A 26,680-nucleotide genomic window follows, 5' to 3' on the forward strand; every position below is an offset into this window, starting at 1 on the left:
AGATTGTGAGGATGAAGTGAATGTGTTCATGAAATCATTGAACAAGAGTCACTGAACAGACTTTACTGATGGGATGTGAATAAACTGAAGGTTTACATGATGAATAAAGTATTTCTTGATTCAAGAACGAACAAAGTATTTTATTCTTGTCTTATTGACAGGGTTTCATAAAAAGCTGATGGAGCAGATGTGAAACAAATCCACATTATATTTCGGTTTTGCTGTGGAGCTCACCTGACTGGCCAAGGCCTCATTGATTTTCCAGCAAGTCGATATCAGCCACAGGGGAAATAGATTTTCTCCAGAAGACCCTTTTCGCTGAGATGAAAAAATGCAGCCACAAGGACAAACAAAAGTATGTGAACTGTGCTTTCCGCAGACACATCTTGTTCAAGTGCTACTTGGATAGTAAAGGCTGGTTCAGTACCCACGAGGGGGAACTCCCAGCACGACGTGACCCCCGGGATCGGCAGTAAAAAAGCTTTGAGTGCAGACCTGCAACTCGTCTGCAACCCTCGCCTGCCAACAGTATTTATTTCTTAGTATGTAAAATCAGTTTGACTGCTTTTCATAAAACTGGCCGCAAAGGCATCCTGCAAATCTCTCTGAAAAAGTCTCCAAAGTGATGCTCCAAAAGCCACAAGAAACACACGCGCACACACACACACACACACACACACACACACACACACACACACACACACACACACACACACACACACACACACACACACACACACACACACACACACACACACTGCCTGTTGTTGTTTATAATAGCTGCCCGTGGTGTTCATCTAGCACAGTTCAGTGGTACAGTAATCTACAAGTCCTAAGAGAGATGCAAATGTCCAATTGATATTCATTGCACTGAAGCAGTCTTACAGATCATGTCGGATCACAATAAAACAGTGCCGTGTAGAGCTAATCTGAAGAGAGCGATGCTGCGGTCGAGGTCAGTGGAGCATTTGTTGTTCTGATTGTCTGGTCTAAAATGCCAAAAAGAGGAGACAAGGACTGCCCGGGTTTACATTTTGATTTTGGTCTCTTTTCCAGCTTGAAATGTCATGGTTCTGTCTGACAAGAGCACAACACACGGCTGAGATGAGTTACAATACACTGCTGCATGGTCTGTTTCATTAACACTGGCCATCAGTCTGCCGCTCATGTTGACGTGCTTGCTGATTTAACACAACATGCTGTCCCCGCTGTCAGAAAAATAAATCACACGGGCTCCCAGTTGTGTCCACATTTTACAGATGTTTACAGATAAACAGGCAAGATCCAAGTTCCTAATAACTCCTGCAGACACAATAAAGGAGGAACTTTTGATTAATGGGGACGAGGATTGAGTCATTAGTGCACCATTTGTCTTTATTTGTTTTTTCGACTTAATAAACTGTTCCTCTGACCCAGAGGAGCACTCGAATCCTGAGAAAGTGCTGCCACACACACTGTAGGTGAACTCATCGGGTGACAGTCAACATCTGCAAGTGCTGTCGCCACTTTACTTTTCTTTTTTAAAATCCTCTTTTAACTGTCAAACTGTCCTCAAGCCATCAATAGCTCTGGCATGATGGTTACTGCGTTGCACTCTTTTCGACAAGACTGTGAAAACACATACTGTAACTGCACATTTATTATTCTTTATTTTGGATTATTATTTATTCAAGGAAAAAATATGTATTGTGTTATTTGGGTCATTTTTTCTATATTTTTACTATAAGTATATCTAATTATAATTACATATATGTATATGTATTCTTAGGGATTAAGTGTATGAGGTTTTCCGGTGGTGTTTGTGTTTGTACAGAATAAAAAATGAAACCGGCCTATTTGCAGCAGTCGCTGTACTTGCTCCAGGTGTCCACGGGGTGGCGCTGCGCCCTCCACTTTGACGCCGCTGTCTCGTAAACGCACCACCGGAGAGCGTCACCACTTCCTGGAGCTCACGTTGTTGCTGACATCAGAGGCGCAGCTCCAGGAGGAAAAAAAACTCAGCTCCTCTCTCTAGTGCGCGTGGAGACAAGCGAAGAGCAGGGTGAAAAAAAAAAGAAAACTTTCCTCTGGAACACATCAACCATTTACAGCGCATTCCTCTCTGTAAACACAGCTCTGGATCATGCACGCGGGGAGAAGAGGAGGTCTTTCTGCCTGAACACAGCGTGTATTTGTAATTCGTCAGTACTGAGCGCAGTTTCCGGATATCAGTCCACTGTTTTGGGGGTGAAGATTTGCTCTGCATCTCGCTGGGATTTTTCCGCTCTTCCTGACGTTCAATCTGTGATAATTTACACTCGCCAGTTAGTTCATCCTCATTCATCCTGCAGCCACAACTACAACATGGAGACACATTGGTAACAAGGTAAACAGTCCAGTCTACATTATGTCGCGACTTGTTTTGTGAGATCACTGCTTTTACACTGTTATTTCCTGTTTATGGCAAATGAAATGCCAATACAATGAACTAGAAGTGCAGATTTTAAAGTTGGTCATTTGTAGTTTAAATCACCATTAAAACACAAACATGCAGTCTGTTTACTGACAGCAAACTTAATGAATAGGACTTCATGCTTCATGTATTTCATGGCAAGTATTTCTTCAGTAAATGTTAATTTGGATAAGCAGAGAGGCCCATAATCAGACCCATATTTGTTGATAAATTCACATTTTGTTGCTAGAATAACTGTTTTGCATTTGATAATGAGTGGCTGTTTTCACCCTCTTTTCACATGGTCTTAATCAAGTGCTGTGCTTCACGTATCATCAGTAAAGTTTGAAATGTCTGGAGTTGTGAGTGATTTCTGGAAAGTAGTTGTCATCTTGTGCTTGTCGACTCATTCATGTTCTGTGGCCTTTTCTTCTCTGCTGTCACTCTTCCAGACCTCTGTGACTCACAGTGGTCAGTTAAGATGGTGTTTTCCTTGAAAGGAGATAATCCACCGCTCTGAAAAGTCCTTCACATGTTCCATTTTGTCGCGCTTCGCTCCAGACTCCTTGGGGGACTATGAGGACTACATAGCGGTGGAGACCCTTGCTGGACACCGATTTTGGGTGCCCATCGCAGCCAGAAGACCCCCTCCAATACTCACACGTGAGTCTCATAAGAATCTACCAACCTACCGTTGTTGTTGTAATGCTCATGAGTGTACTTTAATCGGTCGTGCACTGTTGATATTTCCCCCTAATTATTGTGCAGTACCAAGAGTTCTGGACTGTGGTTGTTGTCTGATCGGAGGGGTGAAATTTGTTGAGTTCTTGTGCAAAAATATAAGCTTCAGCGCCGGGACCTTTTGCATCATCCCCAAGAACCAGTGGCCAGCCTCGAACCTCAGGGTGAAAATCAATCTGACACGTTATCTAAGATACAGGAACTGTTCTACATCCGACATTTATAAAAAGGTTTTTTCTTTTTCTTTATATAGTCTGTGGCAAGAACGTACTTTTCTGAGCAGCCACCCTTTGCAGTCAGCCCGTCTCTTTTTGCGCTGCAGCCAGGAGAGGCCACTGTAGTGGAGGTGAGTGTGTTATGGAGGTAAATGGGAAAAAATGCAGATGCAATGCGTCATAGGCCTCTCAGGTTAGAAGCAGCAGGTTTCACTTCTCTGCAGCTGAACACAGTTAGTTTGAATTTAAATTCAGTCCTATAAATTCTCAGTGTGCTTCAAATAATAGTGTGTGTGTGTGTGTGTGGGTTTGCAGGTGGTGTTCTTCCCCACTACTGCTGAGAGGAGCTGTCAGGTGTTCACTGTTGTGTGTGACAACTGCCAGGTGAAAGACATTTCCATTGAAGGTGAATCTTTTCAGTGATCAGAAAACTAGTAAAACGTGACTTTGAATTTGTCCATTGTTAGGTCCAAGTCGATTTGTCCATTGTCTGTATAATGTGTGAGTTCCCCAGGTGAGGGCCAGCTGATTGCACTTGAGCTTGCATCTGTATCTGGGAAGAAGGAGCCTCCTGTGGTGGGAGAGGTGCGTGACCTCACTGCAGAGCACTTTGTCCGTTTCGGCCCGTGTAACCCTCACTCTGTGCAGCAGAAACAACTCATCATTAGAAACAACGTGTAAGCCTCACCCTCTCATTTATCATCGCTACGAAGCATGAAATAGAACAGTTGATGTCATGTCTCTTCACAAGTACAAACAACACGTGTGCTCTTTGTGGCCAGAGGATAACGTAGTAAGAAGGGAGACCTCTTAAATTGGAGCACTGGGATTCAAGCCCCTAGTGTTGGCAGGATTTAACAGAGTAATTGTGTCCTCGAGTGAGAAACTTAAGTGCTGATTAACTACGAGACCCAGGCCTGCAGCGCCGTCGCTGACCCTGCACAGCGGCACAAGTAGAAGAAGAGTTTCCCTTTGGGGATCATTACATATCACATTAAATCTCTCTCTCTCTCTCTCTCTCTCTCTCTCTCTCTCTCTCTCTCTCCTCTCTCTCTCTCTCTCTCTCTCTCTCTCTCTCTCTCTCTCTCTTCTCTCCTCTCTCTCTCTCTCTCTCTCTCTCTCTCTCTCTCTCTCTCTCTCTCTCTCTCTCTCTCTCTCTCTCTCTCTCTCTCTCTCTCATCTCTCTCTCTCTCTCTCTCTCTCTCTCTCTCTCTCTCTCTCTGGGGCTGAAGCCACTTGGAGCTGCCATTCCACTGGCAGATCATGAAGCCAAACCTGCAGCCATTCCTTCCAGGGGAAACCCCAGAGCCCTCCCATCTCCAGTCCCACCAGGCCACAGACGATGCTTTCCATGTCAGCCCCCCGAACTGGAGTTTTTATAACACAGTATGTCTTACATTATGAGTCTCCTGTTTGGAAGCTACACGCTGATACTTAATTCATGTGATGTTTGTGTTTTCTTAAGTTGAAGGATTGCCACAGTGTCTGTCACTTAGTCCTGAGGATGTTCCCCATCTGCCACCAGAGCCCACTGACGAAGGGTAAAGCTCCTGTGACTCTGTGTGCACTGTGGTAGAAGTGTGTGTAAAAGTAACACCCCAACACGACACATCCAAAGAACTGAGATCACACGGCAAGTTCAGCACACTTCATCGAACAAAGTATTGGATCGTGTGTGTGTGTGTGTGTGTACATCTAGTGTCCTTCAGCCCGTGCGCACTGGGTCCAAGGTAGGCGATGTCATAGTCATGGAGATAGAGCTCAAGGGATCCACAGAGCCGTACCAGGTCCTACTGGAGCCCTATGCTGTCGTTATCCCCGGAGAGATCTTTATTTGCTCGAACACCCGCAGGCATTTCAAGGTTATATTCATTTCCTTATGTTACCTATACATGACAGATATTAGATTTCTACCACAATTACAGTTATCCATGGTTGTGTCTGTGTCTTGTGTGTTTTTAGATGTGGAACCACAGCAAAACCCGCATCTTTTTTCAATGGGAGAGAATGAGCAGCGGCAGCCACATCATTGAAGTAGCGCCCTCTGCTGGTAGCATAGGTGTGTCACACAGTACAATGGAGAATAACACAGAAATAATCCTCCTTTTAACTAGGTTCACTTGTACATGATGAATTGTGAACACCATTTCATGTAGTTGATGTATTAGTTCAGTGTTGATTGATCTGTCCTTTTGTGGGTCAAGAGGAAAACGAGTGTTTCGATTTCGACCTGATTTTGAGTGGAGGGAAACCGGAGAAGGTTGTGACCAGTCTGGTTTGCCACATAGAGCACCGCCACGAGCCCGTCACTTTGGCCGTGGAAGTCTGTTTTAAGGTAAGAATCAATCTTAACACCGTCACAAAATGGCAAAAATCTTTCTATTCCACAAAGCTAATGTGTTGCTGTGATATTCCGAGGGTATAGTTTATCTTTGAGCTGTGACCTCTTTATGTGCATCGTTTGACTTCGGCCAGGGTCCCATAGTGACCCTCGGTGTGCCCAGTGTGGAGTTTGGGCTCATGAAGCTCGGGGAGCAGGCACAGACCACTCTGCTCTTCACTAACATTACCCATCTGGAGGCTTCCTGGACACTGGAGGAGAGGCCCAACAGTCAGCAGGACCGCCAGGACACACAGGTGCTGCACACTGGACAATAACACAGCAAAACATTTCTGATAAAAACAACATTAAATCGATATGAATCTCTGTTGCTTAGATCTCGGTGGAACCACGCAGAGGTGTGCTGCCCCCCTTGGCCTCTTGCAGTGTAGATGTGCTATTTAGTCCCCATTTCTGCCAGCGATATGAAACAGAGCTGGAGTTGACAGTGGAGAATGGAACGGGATGGTAATGATGCTCAGCTGAGATAAAATAACCGCTGTACTGAATGAAAGGAAGGTCCGTGCAGATAATGATGTCACTCAGCGGTCCGTCCCGCTGATAACAAGCAACACTACCTGTGTGTGTTTGTTGCAGTCACTTGTCGGTGCGAGCGCATGTGCAGTCTCCACGGGTGTGTCTGCTGAACTGCCAGCTGCTCTTCTCTGAACTCTACATTGGAGTTCCTGCCGAGGCAACCGTGACTCTCTTCAACCAGACCCTGCTGCCTTCACACTTCGGCTGGATGGTACGCTGGCGTCGCTTCATTTGACCACCACTTCATTTACTGTGAGAAGAATGAACGATGCAATGAATGCTGCCATCGTGTTAGTCGCCCCTGGTCCGTTTGAATGATTGCGGTGCTTCATCCGTATCGTATGTAAGGCTGTTGGTATACATATGATCTTGGTTTTTTTATTTCTCATATGTCAAATTAAGATGTCTTTCATGGCAATTAATACTCGGTAATCTGAGTTTTACGTTTCCCCCACCAGGCTCCGCTCCAGGGTAAACAGGCTGAACTGTGTACAGCCAGTTTTGACCCCTCTTCTGGCACTCTGGGACCGAATGCCAGTTTGGAGATCACGGTTCGTTTCATCTCCCACACAGCTGTAAGTACCAAAGACATTAAAGTCCCAGTGAAACTAAAGTTAGAGCGTAATTAGCTCCTCTACTGTGACCTATTCCCCAGTGACACGGTACAGTTACAACTGGTATATAAATCCTTATCCTTCATATATTTGTCTCTTTGTCCAGCTGGATCTCACTGAGGTAGCTGCTCTCTGTGAGGTCCAGGGGATGAGCTCTCCTCTTGTTGTTGGCATCATGGCTTCCAAAACCAAGAAACTCAGTGTGTCCTACTCACTGCCCAGTGTCTGGTAGTAACCTCGGCTTAAAGTCTATTATCTAACCACCATGGCAGCTTCACTAACGCCATCGCATAAGTGTTTGTTAAGTCACGCTCGCTTTTCTTTGCCTTTAGCTCTCCTCCAGATGACGAGAGCCCCTCGGCACTGTTGCTTGACTTCCGTGATGACGTCGTTTTGAGCAGAGCCGTTACGAAGCAGTTATTGATAACCAATCAAACTGCCATCCCTGCCCCTTTTATCATAGAGGCGGATTATTTCACCTGCCATGCCTCAAAGCCAAAGAAGCAGTCAGAGAGAAGGTAAGGGGAGCTAGCTCACCAACCTGAATAATGGATCACAGAATGACTTTGCTGTACTGCAGATGTGACGCGCGCTGCATTTTAATCGCAGATTGACATATGTCAAGAAGCCGCTTCACTCTGTTCAAGCTCAGAAAGCAGAAGAAAAAGCCCTCAAGGGTGAGCTTAACTTTTCATTCGTGCGCACAGCACACACACTTATCAAATCAAGCAGATTGAGCGCACACTCCAACTTCCCGTATCTCTCGGCAGAGTGTGTGAGCAGCCTGCTGGCTCATGGGAAAGGAGCAGCTTTCTTTGTCCTGCCAGACTCTGGGACGCTGGGACCTTTTGAGACGCAGACTGTGGACGTCACTGCCTACACGGACATGTGGGGCGAATACAGAGATCACCTCATATGCAAAGTACGATGCCATGCAATGGGGTGTAACAGATATTTAAGGATTAGAACTTACTTTTTACTGTAAGAGTAAGATTTTTCAAAGAGACCTGTTGATTTTGTTGCAGACTGATGAATAATGTTGAAATCTAATCCCCCCCCCCCCCCCCCCCCCCGTAGGTGGGGGACCTCGAGCCCACGCTCATTCCCGTGCAGATGACGGTGACTGGCTGCCCACTCTACTTCCAAATGATGGGCCCACGCCCAGACAACCAGAACCAGGGACCAATAACACAGTCTGTTCTCCTGTCCTGTCCTTCTCTCCCATTAAAACACACTCATGATGGCATTACATCTATATCAGTTTGACATTCCTGCTTGCACCATCAGGTTTGGCACTCGTGTATCTGGAGGGGACACGGTGTCTCGTTGTTTTCGCATCAACAATCCCACCATGTTTGGTAAGGGAAAGTGTGGAGAGCTCCACATGTTTTCTTCAGAGCCAACAACTGTAAAGCGTTCCTGAGCTACACCAATGTCTCCACTTGGTTTGTTTGTGTGTTAGTCTGACTCCTGCTATAGCAGCATGTCTTTTTTTATGTGTAGTCTCCTGTGACCTCTCTGACTCTGACTGACTACTTCAATAAAGTTATCTCATTTAAATCTTTGCCACCAGATATTCGCATGGACTGGGAAACATACAACATAGATCAGAATGACCATAAACTGGTGGACGTTGTGGTGGCGTATGGAGACGCCTTTCCAGTTAAAGATGCTGACGGCAACGAGGCGTTAAGTGGAGCATTAGGGATTTCTGGTGGGAACGTTCAAACAGCCTGGGAAAGAAATACGACCCGAGGTTCTGAGGGGACGAGTTCCTCCCTCCGTAGCATGACCGTGAGTCCATTTTACGTCGCAACACGGATACGTGAACATAAACTTTAATGACTTTTATGACGATGCCTCTGGGAAATTATTGTGGCTACGTTGCCAGTGAGTGAACCCACATTTCATTGGCTCAAAGCGGCTTCGTCCTATTGATTTCAGAGCGGGGAAGGGGAGGCATGTGTATCCGAGGATGACTGCGAGGAAGAGGAAACATGTCTCGATCCCTCTCCTGCAAAGAAAAAACTCTTCTCTGTTCACATCAGACCTCATGTGGGCAACCTCTCGGATTACCCATACTGCATCACACCCCAGCAAATAGTACGTTGATAAGACTTTAGCTCCACATCCATTTTACCACTCTGCTTTTAGCGATATGAATAACGACGTATTATCTTTTTCTGCTGATTATCTCAAGGTGATTCGAGCAAAGAGCAGCAGCACCATCCATGCGTCTTTCACTCCTTTGACTCTTTCCGGGTCAAGTTGTGAGTCCAGATGTGTGGGCCTGGCTCTGGGCTTCATGAGTCTAGACTCCGAGGTGACGGGCGCAACGCGCCAAACAGCGTCTTTCAATTGTAAATCCTGGAAAAGGCACACAGGAGATGACTCTGACGCAAGCTAAAGTCCCTTGTTATTGTGTTGTGTTTACAGATGGCTGCCTGTGTCCCGGGTAAAGTTGGAAGAGCTCAGGGTTTGGATTTGGAGCCTGTCAGAATGGATCTACTTGCAGTCGTTAAGCCTGCAGTGTAAGCAATTACAGTCATACCAAGTCCCCAAAATCCCGAATGAATCCAAACTCTGTCTGTGTTTCCTAAATGCAAATGAGCTGAGGTCAGACAAGAGGTGGTCTGATTACATTTCATATCTTCCCCTTTGGCTCCATGTTGCTGCAGGCTGATGGTGCAGCTAGAGGAGGACGGGGGGGTGCTGGAGTTTCATGCCTCAGCCGGTGATTTACTGAAGACAACATCCGAGAAGGTCTGTCTGAGAAATCAACAACACTCATCAAAAGTGCTCTGACACACTGAAGTGCATGCATGACGTATTGACCCACCGGTGTTCAGTATTTCAGAGCAGTCATGCTCAGCGGTCGCTTTTCTGGTTGTTTTGCTCCGTAGGTGGTAGTTCGTGAATTTGACACCGAACGGGCCTTTCAGCTGAGAAACAACTCAGAAATGCCTCTACACTTCCGACTGGGGACTCAGCCTCCCTTTAGAGTGCTTAAGCAGCAGCTTCGAGTCCGGACCAGCACCTCCAGTAACCCACCTACTGGTGACAGCCAGTCTCTGGTGCTGCACCCACAACAAAGCATGCAGGTGAGAAGAGGAGAGTCGGTCATGTTCTGGATAATACAAAATGTTCCGTTATCTTGTCATTCTTAACAGTTAGTTGTACTCTTTTGCTGTGAATACCAGGTGAAGGTGGCCTTCCACTGCTCCCTGTCCCTTCTGGATCATGCAGACCAGGCAGGCGAGGAAGTCCCTCCTGGGGTGACGCTGATCCATCGTGCAAGAGAGGAAAGGAAGCTGTGTTTCCAGCAAAACCTCCTGATTCACTACAGCAACAACAGCCTGCAGGTCAGACACTGTCGTGAAGCTCAACGGTAGAAATGCGTCAAAAGAGGAGAAACAAACTGATATAACAGAAGTCGTTATGCATGTTTATAGGTAATTGACCTCACAAAGTGACTTTCTTCTCTGCTCTGTGCAGACAGTGCCTCTCTGTGCCCATCTGGAGCTCGTTACAATGCGTCTGTCCAGTGACAGCGTCGACTTTGGGTTCTGCTACGTGGGGCAGACGCAGATAATAGAAGTCATCCTCTACAGACACGGAGCCCACACTGACTGGAAATCAGTTACAGGTGTCGACTGAACTGTCTTCTGTGTTGTTGTCTGTATCGTCGCTCTTACGTTAGCTCTGGGATTTGTTGGGGTCTTCAGTTCATGCACAACTTGACTAAACTGACTGGAATTATGCTTTTTTTGTTTTTACACACATACAGTGCTTTGGAATGGCAATTATGATATATAGCTGGTATCTGAGTAAATGGTATCTGTGTGTGTGTTTGTAGAGTCAGATGAAGGAGGCTCCCGTGTGTTCAGAGTGACACCAGACTTTTGGTCTCCCAGGTCGAAGGAGCTCCACGTCACCAGCGGCAGCCAGTGTCTCCAGATCAGCTTCACTCCCAGGTAACAAACCACAGACCGCCATCACAATGTCTACACGGGGTTTATGAGAAGCTTATATAACGTTAGCATTTTGCTACGATTGTGTGTTCTAGTGAGGACAGAGAGTTCAGGGCCATGGTGGTAATCCAGCCCCGTCTGGTGAAGACCCCCCTCACTCTGCAGCTCCAGGGAACAGGATCCTTTGATGAAGTGTACTGGTCGAACTAGAAGTCCCTAAAACATCACAGTCACACAATCGCCACCTGCTCCCCTGAAATCAACTGGTTTATTTGTTCTTTTGTAAGAATGTAAATAAATATGAAGAACAACTTGTCAGGTCTCCATCACTTTATTTACGTATAAACGTGCTTTTAATAATAAGTAAACTATGAACTTGTTGGAGGTTTTCTATCAAGATAATGAATTTAATATGATGAGCCCTGATTTACAATAAACCCTCGCTGAATTACAATCACTCAATCTGTATGTTTACATATTAATGTAGGATTTATGCAGTTACAAATGAATGAGTTCTTATGACACATGAAGTGCAATGTCCTCAATCACCTGCTATTATACATGTTACATAGAGGTATTCACACCTAAGGTGCAATAGCATTAGCTAAGTGGCATGCAAGTATATATGAGAGAAAGGTATTATACGACAATTTAAATGTTTCATATTAGTTTCATTTGATCACTCTTTTGTCAGCTGTTTTTAAGCAGTAAAAGAACACTGAACAGAATTAGTCCTTTGATGGCTTCATGTTTGTCTATAACTCTTCCTCTGAGGAGACAAGAAATATTTAACAACGACAGAAATGAAACGTTTTCTAAAGTGGAGCAGGTTTTAACCGAGACTCTGCTTGTGAATGAGGAAGCAAAGTTCACATTCACAGCGCTGCTCCTCTTCCTGGAATGAAGCACAGCTTGATCAGCCCTCCTTCTTCCTCCTGCTCTCAAACACAGCCCACATGTTTCCTTGTTCCCTCCCCTTCAGATCTACAGTTTTAAAGATGGGTGTAACCAACATGGTGGTGCAGCGACAGAGCTGACAGCCTCCATTCACTGAACAAACACATGTTGTTCAGATCTGAAGTCAAAGCAGAGTCGCTTCTAGTGAAACGAAACTCAGACAGTCGTCGTCACTGAGAGGTGAAATGGCGCAGAAAGGAGTTCAGCTGGATCGGGAAGCCTTCTCTTGTTCCATCTGTCTGGATCTACTGAAGGATCCGGTGGCTATTCCCTGTGGACACAGCTACTGCATGAACTGTATTAAAACACACTGGGACGAAGAGGATGTGAAGAAACTCCACAGCTGCCCTCAGTGCAGGCAGACCTTCACACCGAGGCCTCTCCTGCTGAAAAACACCATGTTAGCAGTTTTAGTGGAGGAGCTGAAGAAGACTGGACTCCAAGCTGCTCCTGCTGATCACTGCTATGCTGGACCTGAAGATGTGTCCTGTGATGTCTGCACTGGGAGGAAACGGAAAGCCATCAAGTCCTGTCTGGTCTGTCTGGTCTCTTTCTGTGAGAAACACCTCCAGCCTCATTCTGAATCCCCTGCGTATGAGAAACACAAGCTGGTGGACCCCTCCAAGAAGCTCCAGGAGAACATCTGCTCTCGTCACGATGAGGTGATGAAGATGTTCTGCCGTACTGATCAGCAGTGTATCTGTTACCTCTGCTCTGTGGATGAACACAAAGGCCACGACACAGTCACAGCTGCAGCAGAAAGGACTGAGAGGCAGAGAGAGCTGGAGGTGAGTCGACTAAACATCCAGCAGAGAATCCAGGACAGAGAGAAAGACGTGAAGCTGCTTCAGCAGGAGGTGGAGGCCGTCAATCGCTCCGCCGACGAAGCGGTGAAGGACAGCGAGAAGATCTTCACCGAGCTGATCCGTGTCATGGAGAAAAGACGCTCCGATGTGAAGCAGCAGGTCAGATCCCAGCAGAAAAGTGAAGTGAGTCGAGTCAAAGAGCTTCAGGAGAAGCTGGAGCAGGAGATCTCTGAGCTGAAGAGGAGAGACGCTGAGCTGAAGCTGCTCTCACACACAGAGGATCACAACCAGTTTCTACACAACTACCCCTCACTGCCACCACTCAGAGAAGCTACAGACTCGTCCGCCATCGACATCCGTCCTCTGAGCTACTTTGAGGACGTGACGGCGGCTGTGTCAGAAGTCAGAGATAAACTACAGGACGTTCTGAGAGACAAGTGGACAAACGTCTCACTGGCAGTGACTGAAGTGGACGTTTTACTGTCACATTCACAAGCAGAGCCCAAGACCAGAGCTGGATTATTAAGATATTCAAGTGAAATCACACTGGATCCAAACACAGCAAACACATGGCTGTTATTATCTGAGGGGAACAGAAAAGCAACATTAATGAGTGAACAACAGTCTTATTCTAGTCACCCAGACAGATTCACTGCATGTTGTCAGGTCCTGAGTAGAGAGAGTCTGACTGGACGTTGTTACTGGGAGGTGGAGTGGAGAGGAGAAGGAGTTGATGTAGCAGTCGCATACAAGAATACCAGCAGAACAGGGAGCAGGAATGAATGTAGATTTGGAACAAATGACAAATCTTGGGCGTTACGTTGTGACAAAAACAGTTTTACATTTTGGTACAACAAGATCCAAACTCCCGTCTCTGGTCCTCAGTCCTCCAGAGTAGGAGTGTACCTGGATCACAGAGCAGGTATTCTGTCTTTCTACAGCGTCTCTGAAACCATGACTCTCCTCCACAGAGTCCAGACCACATTCACTCAGCCTCTCTATGCTGGACTTCAGAGTCATGATTATGGAGACACTGCTGAGTTCTGTAAATTAAAATAGACAAAAGTGATTTAAGGAACAGCAAATTCATTTTTGTGTTTTAATCCTGAAACTCATTTTGTCTCCATCATTGTCGCTTCATTGCTGATTTTTCTTCACCTGTCAATCCAACATTGAGGGCGGTCTTTGACATCTTCTCATTATTGTTGTGTAAATGTTTGAGTGTCTTTAGGTGGAGCTCCTTCCTGTGTCTGTTCAGCCATGGAGGCTGTCACTGCTCATGATGATCTCTGTTGACCTGAACTGATATTTCTCTTCATGAAAATGTAAACTGCTCTGAGGTTTAAATGTTTGATGAATATAAATGTATTGATGTATTTGTTAGTTGTCGTTTCTCTTCCACTGCACGGCTCTTAAAGAGAGAAATCACCAGAGCTTCTTTATCAAAGAGATTTAGTTCTCAGCACTCTTTGTAAATATTTCTTTAAGTGAAATTATGTTTATTTTCTATAACAGATTAAATGTTGTTGTTGTTGTTTTCTTAATCGTTATACAAATCAGGTACTATGATGTGTTATATCACTAATTATTATAATCATAATCAATAAGTAAATCATGCATTATTCTCTTTTACATAACTGAGATTCTGGTCAAACCAATAGATTGTGAGGATGAAGTGAATGTGTTCATGAAATCATTGAACAAGAGTCACTGAACAGACTTTACTGATGGGATGTGAATAAACTGAAGGTTTACATGATGAATAAAGTATTTCTTGATTCAAGAACGAACAAAGTATTTTCTTCTTGTCTTATTGACAGGGTTTCATAAAAAGCTGATGGAGCAGATGTGAAACAAATCCACATTATATTTCGGTTTTGCTGTGGAGCTCACCTGACTGGCCAAGGCCTCATTGATTTTCCAGCAAGTCGATATCAGCCACAGGGGAAATAGATTTTCTCCAGAAGACCCTTTTCGCTGAGATGAAAAAATGCAGCCACAAGGACAAACAAAAGTATGTGAACTGTGCTTTCCGCAGACACATCTTGTTCAAGTGCTACTTGGATAGTAAAGGCTGGTTCAGTACCCACGAGGGGGAACTCCCAGCACGACGTGACCCCCGGGATCGGCAGTAAAAAAGCTTTGAGTGCAGACCTGCAACTCGTCTGCAACCCTCGCCTGCCAACAGTATTTATTTCTTAGTATGTAAAATCAGTTTGACTGCTTTTCATAAAACTGGCCGCAAAGGCATCCTGCAAATCTCTCTGAAAAATTCTCCAAAGTGATGCTCCAAAAGCCACAAGAAACACACACACACACACACACACACACACACACACACACACACACACACACACACCCACCCACACACACACACTGCCTGTTGTTGTTTATAATAGCTGCCCGTGGTGTTCATCTAGCACAGTTCAGTGGTACAGTAATCTACAAGTCCTAAGAGAGATGCAAATGTCCAATTGATATTCATTGCACTGAAGCAGTCTTACAGATCATGTCGGATCACAATAAAACAGTGCCGTGTAGAGCTAATCTGAAGAGAGCGATGCTGCGGTCGAGGTCAGTGGAGCATTTGTTGTTCTGATTGTCTGGTCTAAAATGCCAAAAAGTGGAGACAAGGACTGCCCGGGTTTACATTTTGATTTTGGTCTCTTTTCCAGCTTGAAATGTCATGGTTCTGTCTGACAAGAGCACAACACACGGCTGAGATGAGTTACAATACACTGCTGCATGGTCTGTTTCATTAACACTGGCCATCAGTCTGCCGCTCGTGTTGACGTGCTTGCTGATTTAACACAACATGCTGTCCCCGCTGTCAGAAAAATAAATCACACGGGCTCCCAGTTGTGTCCACATTTTACAGATGTTTACAGATAAACAGGCAAGATCCAAGTTCCTAATAACTCCTGCAGACACAATAAAGGAGGAACTTTTGGTTAATGGGGACGAGGATTGAGTCATTAGTGCACCATTTGTCTTTATTTGTTTTTTCGACTTAATAAACTGTTCCTCTGACCCAGAGGAGCACTCGAATCCTGAGAAAGTGCTGCCACACACACACTGTAGGTGAACTCATCGGGTGACAGTCAACATCTGCAAGTGCTGTCGCCACTTTACTTTTCTTTTTTTAAATCCTCTTTTAACTGTCAAACTGTCCTCAAGCCATCAATAGCTCTGGCATGATGGTTACTGCGTTGCACTCTTTTCGACAAGACTGTGAAAACACATACTGTAACTGCACATTTATTATTCTTTATTTTGGATTATTATTTATTCAAGGAAAAAATATGTATTGTGTTATTTGGGTCATTTTTTCTATATTTTTACTATAAGTATATCTAATTATAATTACATATATGTATATGTATTCTTAGGGATTAAGTGTATGAGGTTTTCCGGTGGTGTTTGTGTTAGTACAGAATAAAAAATGAAACCGGCCTATTTGCAGCAGTCGCTGTACTTGCTCCAGGTGTCCACGGGGTGGCGCTGCGCCCTCCACTTTGACGCCGCTGTCTCGTAAACGCACCACCGGAGAGCGTCACCACTTCCTGGAGCTCACGTTGTTGCTGACATCAGAGGCGCAGCTCCAGGAGGAAAAAAAACTCAGCTCCTCTCTCTAGTGCGCGTGGAGACAAGCGAAGAGCAGGGTGAAAAAAAAAGAAAACTTTCCTCTGGAACACATCAACCATTTACAGCGCATTCCTCTCTGTAAACACAGCTCTGGATCATGCACGCGGGGAGAAGAGGAGGTCTTTCTGCCTGAACACAGCGTGTATTTGTAATTCTTCAGTACTGAGCGCAGTTTCCGGATATCAGTCCACTGTTTTGGGGGTGAAGATTTGCTCTGCATCTCGCTGGGATTTTTCCGCTCTTCCTGACGTTCAATCTGTGAGAATTTACACTCGCCAGTTAGTTCATCCTCATTCATCCTGCAGCCACAACTACAACATGGAGACACATTGGTAACAAGGTAAACAGTCCAGTCTACATTATGTCGCGACTTGTTTTGTGAGATCACTGCTTTTAGACTGTTAGTTCCTGTTTATGGCAAATGAAATGCCAATACAATGAACTAGAAGTGCAGATTTTAAAGTTGGTCATTTGTAGTTTAAAACACAAACATGCAGTCTGTTTACTGACAGCAAACTTAATGAATAGGACTTCATGCAATTGCTTCATGTATTTCATGGCAAGTATTTCTTCAGTAAATGTTAATTTGGATAAGTAGAGAGGCCCATAATCAGACCCATATTTGTTGATAAATTCACATTTTGTTGCTAGAATAACTGTTTTGCATTTGATAATGAGTGGCTGTTTTCACCCTCTTTTCACATGGTCTTAATCAAGTGCTGTGCTTCACGTATCATCAGTAAAGTTTGAAATGTCTGGAGTTGTGAGTGATTTCTGGAAAGTAGTTGTCATCTTGTGCTTGTCGACTCATTCATGTTCTGTGGCCTTTTCTTCTCTGCTGTCACTCTTCCAGACCTCTGTGACTCACAGTGGTCAGTTAAGATGGTGTTTTCCTTGAAAGGAGATAATCCACCGCTCTGAAAAGTCCTTCACATGTTCCATTTTCTCGTCCCCCGACTGTGTATTTGGTTTTTACCCGTTTCCATCCGAGCATTTTCAAACTGTTTTGAGTCCACGCTGAGGCTGCTATCGGGTAAAAGTGACGAGTATGCCCGGTGAGCTTCATCCACAGCTCGCCACACATTCCTGCGATGGACAGACCTCTGAGACAATCCGCCAAATTAGATATTTTAATGAGGCCATCATGTTCATCAAACCAAACCAAATGTGGAGTGCACTCGCAGGAGTCTGAGCAGCCGACTCACGGATGAGTTTATCAGCACATTGGCGTACCCCAGGGGGGCTCAGAAATCGCCTTAATAGTGACGAGTCAAACTGTCAAGTGGAAGCCGCCCACAGATATGGTTGGTGTGCCTCAAGCAAAACAATCCATTTGGCTGATAAACGGGACTGAATCCCACAGTACATATGCCAGCCAGAGACGGAAGCGACGGGTTGCTCATTGTGTTTTGATGGGACCAATGAGGAAGAGTTCATGGCTTTCTGCAAGGTCTGCATTGATTGTCAAGAGCTTAAGAGTTGGAGAGTTATTAAGTGTGTCATGTACAAGAGGCTCTTATTTCTCAGCAGAGAAAGTTGTGCTCATCTATGAACTCTCCTCAACACCCTGCTGTGAACTCTCCGGACAATTTCATGCTGAGCGTCTTCATCAGAAGGACCTCCTCTCCCTCACGCTGTCCCCTCCATTGAGCAGTGTCAAGTCGTGCTGTCATATGCCGATTTCACAGAAGCCTGTGGGGGGGGTTGCCAGACGCCCACTGACCAGAGGGCTGGAGGTGAACGGTTACGGTGACTCACTGAAGCAGGCTTATTATCTGCCCATGAAGGCCCTGTTTTGGACGTTGCTTGGTACCAGAAAGCAAAACAAGTTTGTCATTAAGTGTCATCGCTTCTTAACAAGCTTCAGATTAGTAAATAGCTGTGTGTCGCATGTCAAACTTTGGAAACTATTCCCCCACTTTTGACATATTTTAGTCTTAACAGAAAGCCGCCTGCTTTACGAAGCACAGATGTAGAGCTTGAAAGGCAGAAAAACTGACAAACAAACTATTGATTGCATTGTGGGAAATGTAGGAGCCAGCCTCTTTGGCGATTGACCCCATTCCCGGGACTAAAGTGAGGAAATCTTGGCCTCTGCTGCTTTTTGATTTTGCCATTTCTTTCACCTCTGATCTGTCTATTGTGAGTCCAATAAGTTGGTGGAAGAGCAACCCTGAACAGCTGGAGTAGCCCTTTCTTTCCATCATGCAGAAACAGAGGTGACCAAAGCCGTAAATGCTCCAAATTGAGCTCAGACCAACCTGCTTCCCTTCAGTCTTCATTGCAATAAGTTGAATCTGTGTGGACCAAATACTTTTCAGCGGACATAATAAATAAAGGCCCACCACGCCTGTCAAAGCCACGCTATTCAGTCAAGGGAATCCTCTGTCGACCTCTTAGATAGCGTTGTGTCGAGGCATGGAGCCAGAAACGTAATGGAAGATGTTTGGTACCACCACCATGACTCTTACTGAAGCAGCCAGTCAGAGAGGCCTGGATGTATACGCCAAAAACCAAACTATTGTTCGACAGCCTCAGTCATCTGCAGTGACTGAAGAAACAGGCAGGAGGGCAACCATCCCTTCAGAGCCGCGTGGTAGATCGAGAGCCACTCTTCATTAAAACATTCAAGAAAGCCTCCTCAGACCTTGCCAGATGGCACAGAGGACTCCGAGCATGAGAGGAAAAATATGTCCAACAAGACAAAATATGGGGCTTTAATTGCCGAAGTACTGTATCGGGCACAACCCAAATAACCAGCCACCTGGATTAAACCATCCCTGCTGCGGTAAAGCAGGGTAGTCGCAGCACCGAGCTTCTCAGCTGTAGAAACGGGTTGACAGAGGGCAGAGAGAGACAAAAACGAGCTGAGACGGATACAGATATATCCTTGAGGAAAATAGCACGACCTCAGAATTGAGCAATGATTCATTTCTCAGCTCGGGCAAAGTCGGAGAAGACGTTGGGAGTGGCTTCAGGATGGGACCCAGATATGAACTGACCGAAAGATCCCAGTTTTCCGACACTTTCTTCAACAATGCGACGGAGCTCGACCTGGGGCGACCTGGGGCGATTGCCACTGCACAAATACAGGTGTGCAAAGCTGGCTGCGGCACGCCCAAGATGACGTCAAGCAGTATCTGCTGACTGCGGTGCTTCTGCATGGCAATACTGAATGAAGAGTCTAGTGACGTTTTAACTTTACAAAAAATACAACGGGTTATTTCATTTCGGGGTATTTTATGAAGGCTAATGGAAGAAAATACAACAATTGTTACTTTTTGTATTTAGCCTGCAAAAGTAGAAAGTGAGTCGGTCGAGGTCGCCTCTCTCTATCGTGAGGGTCCAGCCCCCCCTCCTCTACAGGAACCAAGAGGAAGTGGTCCTGATTGAGCTTTGTCTGCACGGCTTGTCTGACCGTAAGGACAAAGCCATCAGCAGCAGAGACTGCAAGGACAGCCGGATAGACACAACACTGCCAGACTGCACTCCGACAATAACAGCGAGGACAACTCTGTGTAGAACACAGCAGCTGGTCCTTGTTTTTGATTGTATTTGATACATCTATAAAGAAGAAAGGCACGTGTTTTAGTTTGTTGCAGAGATGTTAAATGAAATCCACAAGTGAAATTGCTCTTGGATTTTTCAGTGTCACACTCACTCAGCCTCTCGAGTATCAAAATCCCTGAAACCCGAGGCACACTCTTCATGGATGACGCTTTGGAGGCGAAGGGAAAAATACTTTCCTGCTTCTTCCCGAACCACAGCTGTTTGACGTTCTGTCTCGTGAAAATGGGTTTAAGTCTATGAGCTGTCTCCGCATGGCTGCATTCGGGTGGAGGAACACAATGAGTGAATGTGCTTGTAATAGCATGTCACCGCATAATGGGAAAGACAGCTTACTTTACAGATTGTGCTTAGATTCCTCTCGGGGGGGGGGGGGGGATGTGGTTCTTGTGATCCAGGCAGTGGATATATACGGTGGACTGCAGCAGAATCACTCCTTCATTTGGCTATTTTTAGCCCGTGTTGTGTGGTTGATGGTAATGGCAGATCTACTTGTCTGTGAGCTGATAGAGCCATCACTTTTTCACTGAGGAGGATCCTCTTACACTGGAGTCTGATTGGTACCAGAGGATCGAGTTAACACAGCGAATCCAGCTCCACTCTTCACAACACCCTTTGGGCCCTCATTATACCAGCTACTTTCTCCGACTAGTGTCAAAATGGTTCATGTTTCCAGTGTCACTCGGCCTGCACAGGATGCTGGTCTGCATGGTACGTTGCATATTTATACATGTTTGATTGTGTCTGGCTTGGAGAATAACGCTGTGGTTGCAGCCACACCCAGAGGTGCGACTCGGTTATTCATTCAATGACGTACACCTGAGTTAGCCTCTGTACCTGATGAGCCACAAATTACAGCTGATGCTGAATGTCGTTAGTTTTGCAGGTAATTAGTCATAAACCAAAGTGTCAGACAGATAAAAAAAAATGTGATCTCATGAAGACGCCAGATGAAAATTTTGGGGTCACCAAAGTTATTAGCATGCATCATCTGGGAATCATGAATATCTGCATCCAGTCCGTCCAGTAAATGTTCAGACATTTTACAGGATAAGTGGAAATGTTGACCTGCTGGTGGCATTCCATGAAACGCAAGTGGATCACCAAAGTTAGTAGCATTCATCCTCTGTGGACCATGAATGTCTGTCCAAAATTTCATGGCAATCCATACAGTATTTGTTGGGATATTTCAGTTTGCTCATGGACATTTTCTGCTTCCAGATTATACTTGTTTTGGGGACTGAAATATGTAACTTTGAGCGAATGTAGGGCTGGGCGATAAATCGATTTAATCGATTAATTCGAATGTGTGCTTTAAGGCGATGTGTTTTATTGAAAATCGAGAAAATCGCCCCCACCCCTTTTTCCCGTAGTAGAGTGCGCGCGCATTGTTTACAAACTAAAACAATGGCGGCCAGCAGCTTCACTGCTGCCGCCGCCACCTCACAAAAACAACCCAGCATTTTGGAGACATTCACCAACTGTACTCCGCATGAGAAGAAGAGTGCCCGGTGGAAAGCCATCACGGATGCAGTCGCGATGTATATCGCAAAAGATATGGTGCCCATATACACCGTGGAAAAGCCGGGGTTTATTCACCGTCTCAAAGCTTTGGACCCCAGGTACGTGCTACCAAGCCGTAAACATTTTTCTGACGTTGCCTTGCCTCGGCTGTACAATAGTACACGCCAAAGGATCTCTGCGGAGCTGGAGGGGATGTCATTCTACTCCGCAACAACTGACCTGTGGTCCAGCAGGTTGACCCAGACACCGATCCACTTGACTGGTGGAAGCGTCACCAACTTAACTTTCCAAGGCTAAGTACTTTAGCAAAGAAATACCTCTCTGTGCCAGCTACAAGTGCCCCCTCTGAGAGGCTTTTCAGTGTGTGGGAGGGCATTGTTACATGCCACCGTGCATGCCTGAAGCCAGAGGTAGTAGACAGGCTTGTCTTCCTGGCAAAAAATATTTAGAAAAAACATGCACTACTGTTTAATACTGTTGGTTATGTTGTGAATGCACTTGATTTTGTTTACATGCACTTATTTACTGTGCAAAATATGTTATGTTGATGTTAGATCAGATGTTGCACTTTTGAAAATGTGAATGTTAAAGGGTCATATACATTTTATTTCATGCTGTGTTTGTATCAGTGTATTCAGTTAGAAAAGCTTACTGTAAAAAGTTACATTTGCACAGTTGTTTACAATGGAAGGCTACTATTTAATGCCATTTAATGTTATGTTTAATTTAATTTTATATTTAAATGATTCAGGCAAACAAAAGAGTGACCAAATACTTTTTGTATACTACAGGCACCTTTCTACAATGTTCAGGTTTTGTTTGCACTTTATTTTTATCAACCTACTTGGGAAAATCATCACAAAATAAAAGAAAAAATTGTTTTCAACAGCTTCTGTCATCTGCAAAAAATTTTGGGGGAAAAAAATCGATTTAAATCGTGAATCGGATTTTTTGTAAAAAAATCGGAGATTTTTTTTTTAGGCCATATCGCCCAGCCCTAAGCGAATGTAATGTTTCACTTTTTTCACTGTTTTCTGATATGTTAAAAACATAAAAAAAAACATAATCTTAAAATTGTAATCTAAACGAGCCTCTCTCGTGCTCTACAGAATAAGGAGATCAATCTGCTGTGATTAATTATCGTATTGCCCCAGTTGAGCATGCATTAATAGTTGAAACGAGAGATCCACATATGCAAATAGTGGCAATCAAATCAAAAGGGAAAGTGCCAGATGACAGGAAGAATGCTCTTGTTATGTCGTAGGAAAGAGTTGTTAAGCCTTGTGTCCCATCAGGGGGGGGGGGGGGGGGGGGGATCTTGGATCTCTTCTCAGCAATAACTCCTGTGAGACAAAGCAAGAAGGGGAGCCATGGTTATGATAAATGAGCGTGGAGGCCCCACATGGAGTGACGTTCTCCTGCCCACGCACTCCTTAACACCACCCATAAGTCTTCTAGTGCCTCTCTGCTGAGAAACCTGTGTGTGCAGGGCGACTTCCTGCATTGTCTTGTTTCCCAGAATCAGCCAGCGTTCTGCTTCTGACTCATGTGGCCACAGCACAGGCTTGGCTAGCGTTCAACGGACGGGACGGGACACGCCCACCTCCCACCACTGACCTTCTAAAAAAGAGCAAGTCACCCAGATATCCACTAATCAGCCTTCACTTCCTGCCTGTGTTGCAATTCAGACAGTCTACCGGGTATTGTGACCAGCTCACCGTCTCCTCGCGACATCGGGCCTGTGATGCATTATATGTGATCTCATCAACAGACCACATTTGTGTCGTTTTGTTTTGGATACAGCATTTAAAAACCCCATGTCACCAACACACGACTTGTAATTGTTAAAGGACCATACCATTGTTTTGTTTTTAGCCATTAAATACACATCACTTCCACTTTGCATTGCAGCAAACTGTGCTGCAAACCACGCTGTTGTTTCTTTTATAAATGTTCCGTCTACTGTTCCAGGCGTCCATTGGCTCCCATTAACTTCCATTTCAATTAACTTAATGCAGTGAAAACCTTCATAACTCGGATTCGTTTGAATTTAAACGAGATTATCACAACAATAAATTAAGCGTTGCGTTAGTTGGCTGATTGAATCATCGTTTACAATCAGTCACACACTAATCACAGCAAGGCTGCACATTTAAATATGACCGAGTACACCAATGCTGCCACATTCAACTGCTGCTGCTGGCAAAGCTCTGCCTCTACCGCTGTAGTTCTATTGTGGGTCAAAGGTTAAAATAGTATTAAATGTCTTTGTTTGGTCCTTTGGGAGTTTTTTTGGTTTCGGTTTGGCATGCTTGTTGCAGTAACTAGTTAAGCGAGTCCCTGATTGAGTGTAACAAAAATGTGCGTATGGTTTTACTGTGATGAATTGCACAACTTAAGCACATTTTTATTCTACACACATCCAATCAGCTATTAAATGATGGCAAGATTAATAGTGGCATCGTGGTGCGAGCGTCATAATTAAGGAATGGCACGCGGGCTGCGAGCACGCACAAAGGCGTCAATGCGCAACGCGTTTGTTGCCGTTTCCAAAACGCCAGAGGGCGTACAAAATAAAATGAACTGTGAAGAAGCAAGAACACAACAAGTGTTATTGGCAAAATGCCATAAACCAACTGCCACAATGCTCAGGAGCGATTGTAATTTACTGTCAACAATTAACATACCATCCCTGTAAAGAAAGTAGTCAAGTATCATCATGAAACAAAGGTGGAATGTCTTGTAAACAATATGATTTGTCCGTCTACATATGTACTCAAATATGGATTTTTAAGACTTTTTGTTTCGAAAGCATTTAAAAAAGAATCGTCCGCCTTGGTAAAATCCTAAGAGGTGTTGATAGTATTTTTCATTCAACTATTTGTGACAGTCATGCCTGAAAAGCCCCAAGTGCGTGCGCAGTGGTGCACGAACCAAGCACCGCGACAAATTGCAGAGCCTTCGATCTTGCCGAGAGTTGGATGAAAAGATTGATACCTCTCTCTTAACTGTATGGTGAATATGAAGCTAGACCTAGCAGCTGGTCAGCCTAGCTTAGCATCAAGGCTGGAAACGGATAGCCCAGCTCTGTCCAATGGCAACAAAATCCAGTAGATTCTTTCCACGTCTTTCATTATTATCGTGCTTTGACCACCAGCACATGTCCTCGCTGAACGAACTCCCACAGATGTCTTGTCCTCTCCACCGACTGATCTCTGTGATTCTCGTTAATGTCTATTTTGGCTTTTGTTTGATGGCTGCTAAAAGCCGTGCTGGAGAATGGAAACCCCGTGAGGCCAACAGGTATGTTGCAAAGTTTAGAAGTTGGCGTCTGAAGTGGCGATTTCTTTGGGACTCCACCAGAGCGATGTCAGACATTCGGTCATAGAGCTCAGGCCACCGGGCAGCTGGAGAGCAGACCTTCCACTTTCTCTCGTCTAAAAGGGGGGGGGGGGGGGGAGGGAGGGGTCTCCCCTCGGAGACCTACAGCCAACATCACGCTGTTTTCTTGGTTAGAGAGAGTGATGTAACAGAGCTGAAAGAGGTTAGCGAATGTGTGCGCATGCATATATGCGTGCTGGCCTGCATCGTCTTGGCTGTGGTTCTTGCTCAATCATTCCAATGAAAATAAAAATGCAGTTTGTGCTTTGAGGAGCACGGCTCTGCTTTGTCCGTCTCAGACAATCCCCCACAATCCCATCCTCTGTTTCTAATTAACTCCCTCTGTCATTTCTGCACAGTCCCCATGCTGTGACAAAGGAGAGGCCTCCGCTCGGGAAACATTGGCCCGGCTGGTGATATTATCCATACTTGACAGTGCAGCGCGTCACGACGTTTCAAAGCAACTTCTGGATGTGCGTATAGCGTTTGTAGGTTTGTCTCGTGATTCGGAAGAGAGACGGGCCGTCTTTTCTTGGGAGGACGTGCGGCTGCAAAGGGAACAAGAGCGAGTGGCGATTAGCATCTGATCTTCAACAAACCGCCAGCCCGCCAAGAAGCGCGGGGAGAATTGGGCCGGCGATCTGTGGGCCACCACCAGCCCGGCGTCACGCTGGGCAGAGGAGCCAAACAGATGGGCCATCTGGTGACTCGCTGGCACGGGACAGGGCTTTTCTGTTCCCGTGTGTGTGTGTGTGTGTGTGTGTGTGTGTAGCAGCGACAGACTGGACCACGTGGTGTTAGGAGACCACCTGTCTTGTGGCCGTTCTTCATCTCTTTCATGTGTGGTCAGCAGCACCATACTAACACAGCCTGACACGGAGCTTTGCTGGGACATTTCATACCCCCGTTTAAATTCGGCCTTTGCGACCTAACATCAAAGGGGTATCAGTTGTAAAGTGTGTTTTGGGGTGAATATTAGTTTGCCCATATTTAGTGTTGTTGTTGCGATGTATTTAGAACGCCCTGTCTTGAGAAAGTGGTCACCCTTGAACATTTCCTGCACAGGCGTTTAAATATTTAGCTTTCCAATCCGCCATCTCTTGTGATTTGTGCCACTGACAGCAGCACACTGCACGTTGCCATGTTCAGACTCTGCCGGCACCCTGTGACTCAGCCCCTCAGGCTGTAAATTGCTCGAGTGGCCGTCTGTGTTGCTTTTATGAAACGTTTTCTGGCCGACACGAAGAGAAAGTGTTTGTGTCTCTCTGTAGACGGGCGGGAGCATTCGTCTGTGCTAAATGTTTGGGGTAGAAGACAGAGGACGCATGCAACATGGACACTGGAGATAGCAAAACAAAAAGTAAGCGATGCTTTAAGAATACAAGACATCTGGTGAGCGTTGCTATGAATCTCTCTGGAGGCTCTTTCGTCTTTTTCCAAAGAGTTTGTGTTGCGTTTGATGGCCTCCTACAAACTCAATCTGCCATGCAAGTTTATGTACCCACAACCCTTTATCAGTACAGTATTTATATTGTAATTATTTTGCTATTGTGCATTTGTTTCTCTTACATTTCCTCTTCCCTCCAAGCATTGTATGAAAGTGCACCGCTATCTCCCCTTAACACTGTGCTGCCTTTGAATGGTGCCCTGCAATTAATCACGCGATGGAGTGTTTAGGTTACTACAAAAACTAATCAGGAAAAAATGTCACAGCAGCGGAGCTGAAGCCTGTTCGTCAAACTGCCAACTGATCTGTACCACTGGAGCTGAAACACGCTGTGTCGTCTTTGTGTAGCAACAAGCAGCGGCAGCTAGTTCTCAGATCACTCTGCCATAACAACCTGTTGACCCTTTTTCAAAAAAAGACAAGTGTTGTAATATTTATTTGAGTTTCTCTGTGCTGCATGTCTT

The 26,680-nt window shown here is 45.2% G+C and overlaps 2 protein-coding genes and 1 pseudogene across 4 annotated transcripts in view; all 3 read left to right on the top strand.

Moving 5' to 3' along the window:
• The first annotated feature begins 323 nt into the window (after positions 1-323).
• On the top strand, positions 324-11,204 carry LOC306794328 (deleted in lung and esophageal cancer protein 1-like; annotated as a pseudogene). Its single transcript, XR_013773206.1, has 31 exons — positions 324-453; positions 2,993-3,094; positions 3,200-3,336; positions 3,426-3,518; positions 3,703-3,793; positions 3,902-4,064; positions 4,620-4,773; positions 4,853-4,928; positions 5,087-5,249; positions 5,350-5,446; positions 5,592-5,722; positions 5,863-6,024; positions 6,105-6,235; positions 6,365-6,515; positions 6,763-6,879; positions 7,025-7,146; positions 7,251-7,436; positions 7,528-7,595; positions 7,689-7,840; positions 7,996-8,111; positions 8,206-8,276; positions 8,492-8,712; positions 8,863-9,021; positions 9,119-9,241; positions 9,355-9,449; positions 9,597-9,681; positions 9,822-10,019; positions 10,119-10,280; positions 10,414-10,564; positions 10,775-10,892; positions 10,985-11,204. The product of XR_013773206.1 is annotated as a deleted in lung and esophageal cancer protein 1-like (transcript).
• An 812-nt stretch (positions 11,205-12,016) lies between these two features.
• Positions 12,017-13,727, top strand: LOC306794037 (tripartite motif-containing protein 16-like). The gene has a single exon (XM_079291899.1). It carries the CDS (start codon positions 12,032-12,034, stop codon positions 13,709-13,711), a length of 1,680 nt encoding a protein of 559 aa, XP_079148025.1. The 5' UTR covers positions 12,017-12,031; the 3' UTR covers positions 13,712-13,727.
• Positions 13,728-16,301: 2,574 nt separating this feature from the next.
• map3k22 (mitogen-activated protein kinase kinase kinase 22) overlaps positions 16,302-26,680 on the top strand; it is a 36,628-nt gene continuing 26,249 nt past the window's right edge. For both annotated transcript variants that reach the window (XM_079292499.1, XM_079292500.1), the window contains exon 1: positions 16,302-16,637. The gene's annotated coding sequence lies outside the window, so the exon portion shown is untranslated. The remainder of the gene's footprint in view (positions 16,638-26,680) is intronic.

This window comes from Melanostigma gelatinosum (genome assembly GCF_949748355.1).
Source record: "Melanostigma gelatinosum genome assembly, chromosome: 20".
In the NCBI taxonomy this organism is placed as follows: Eukaryota; Metazoa; Chordata; class Actinopteri; order Perciformes; family Zoarcidae; genus Melanostigma; species Melanostigma gelatinosum.

Excerpts from the sequence above, each read along its gene's own strand:
- LOC306794037 (XM_079291899.1), top strand. The coding sequence starts at position 12,032 with ATGGCGCAGAAAGGAGTTCAGCTGGATCGGGAAGCCTTCTCTTGTTCC.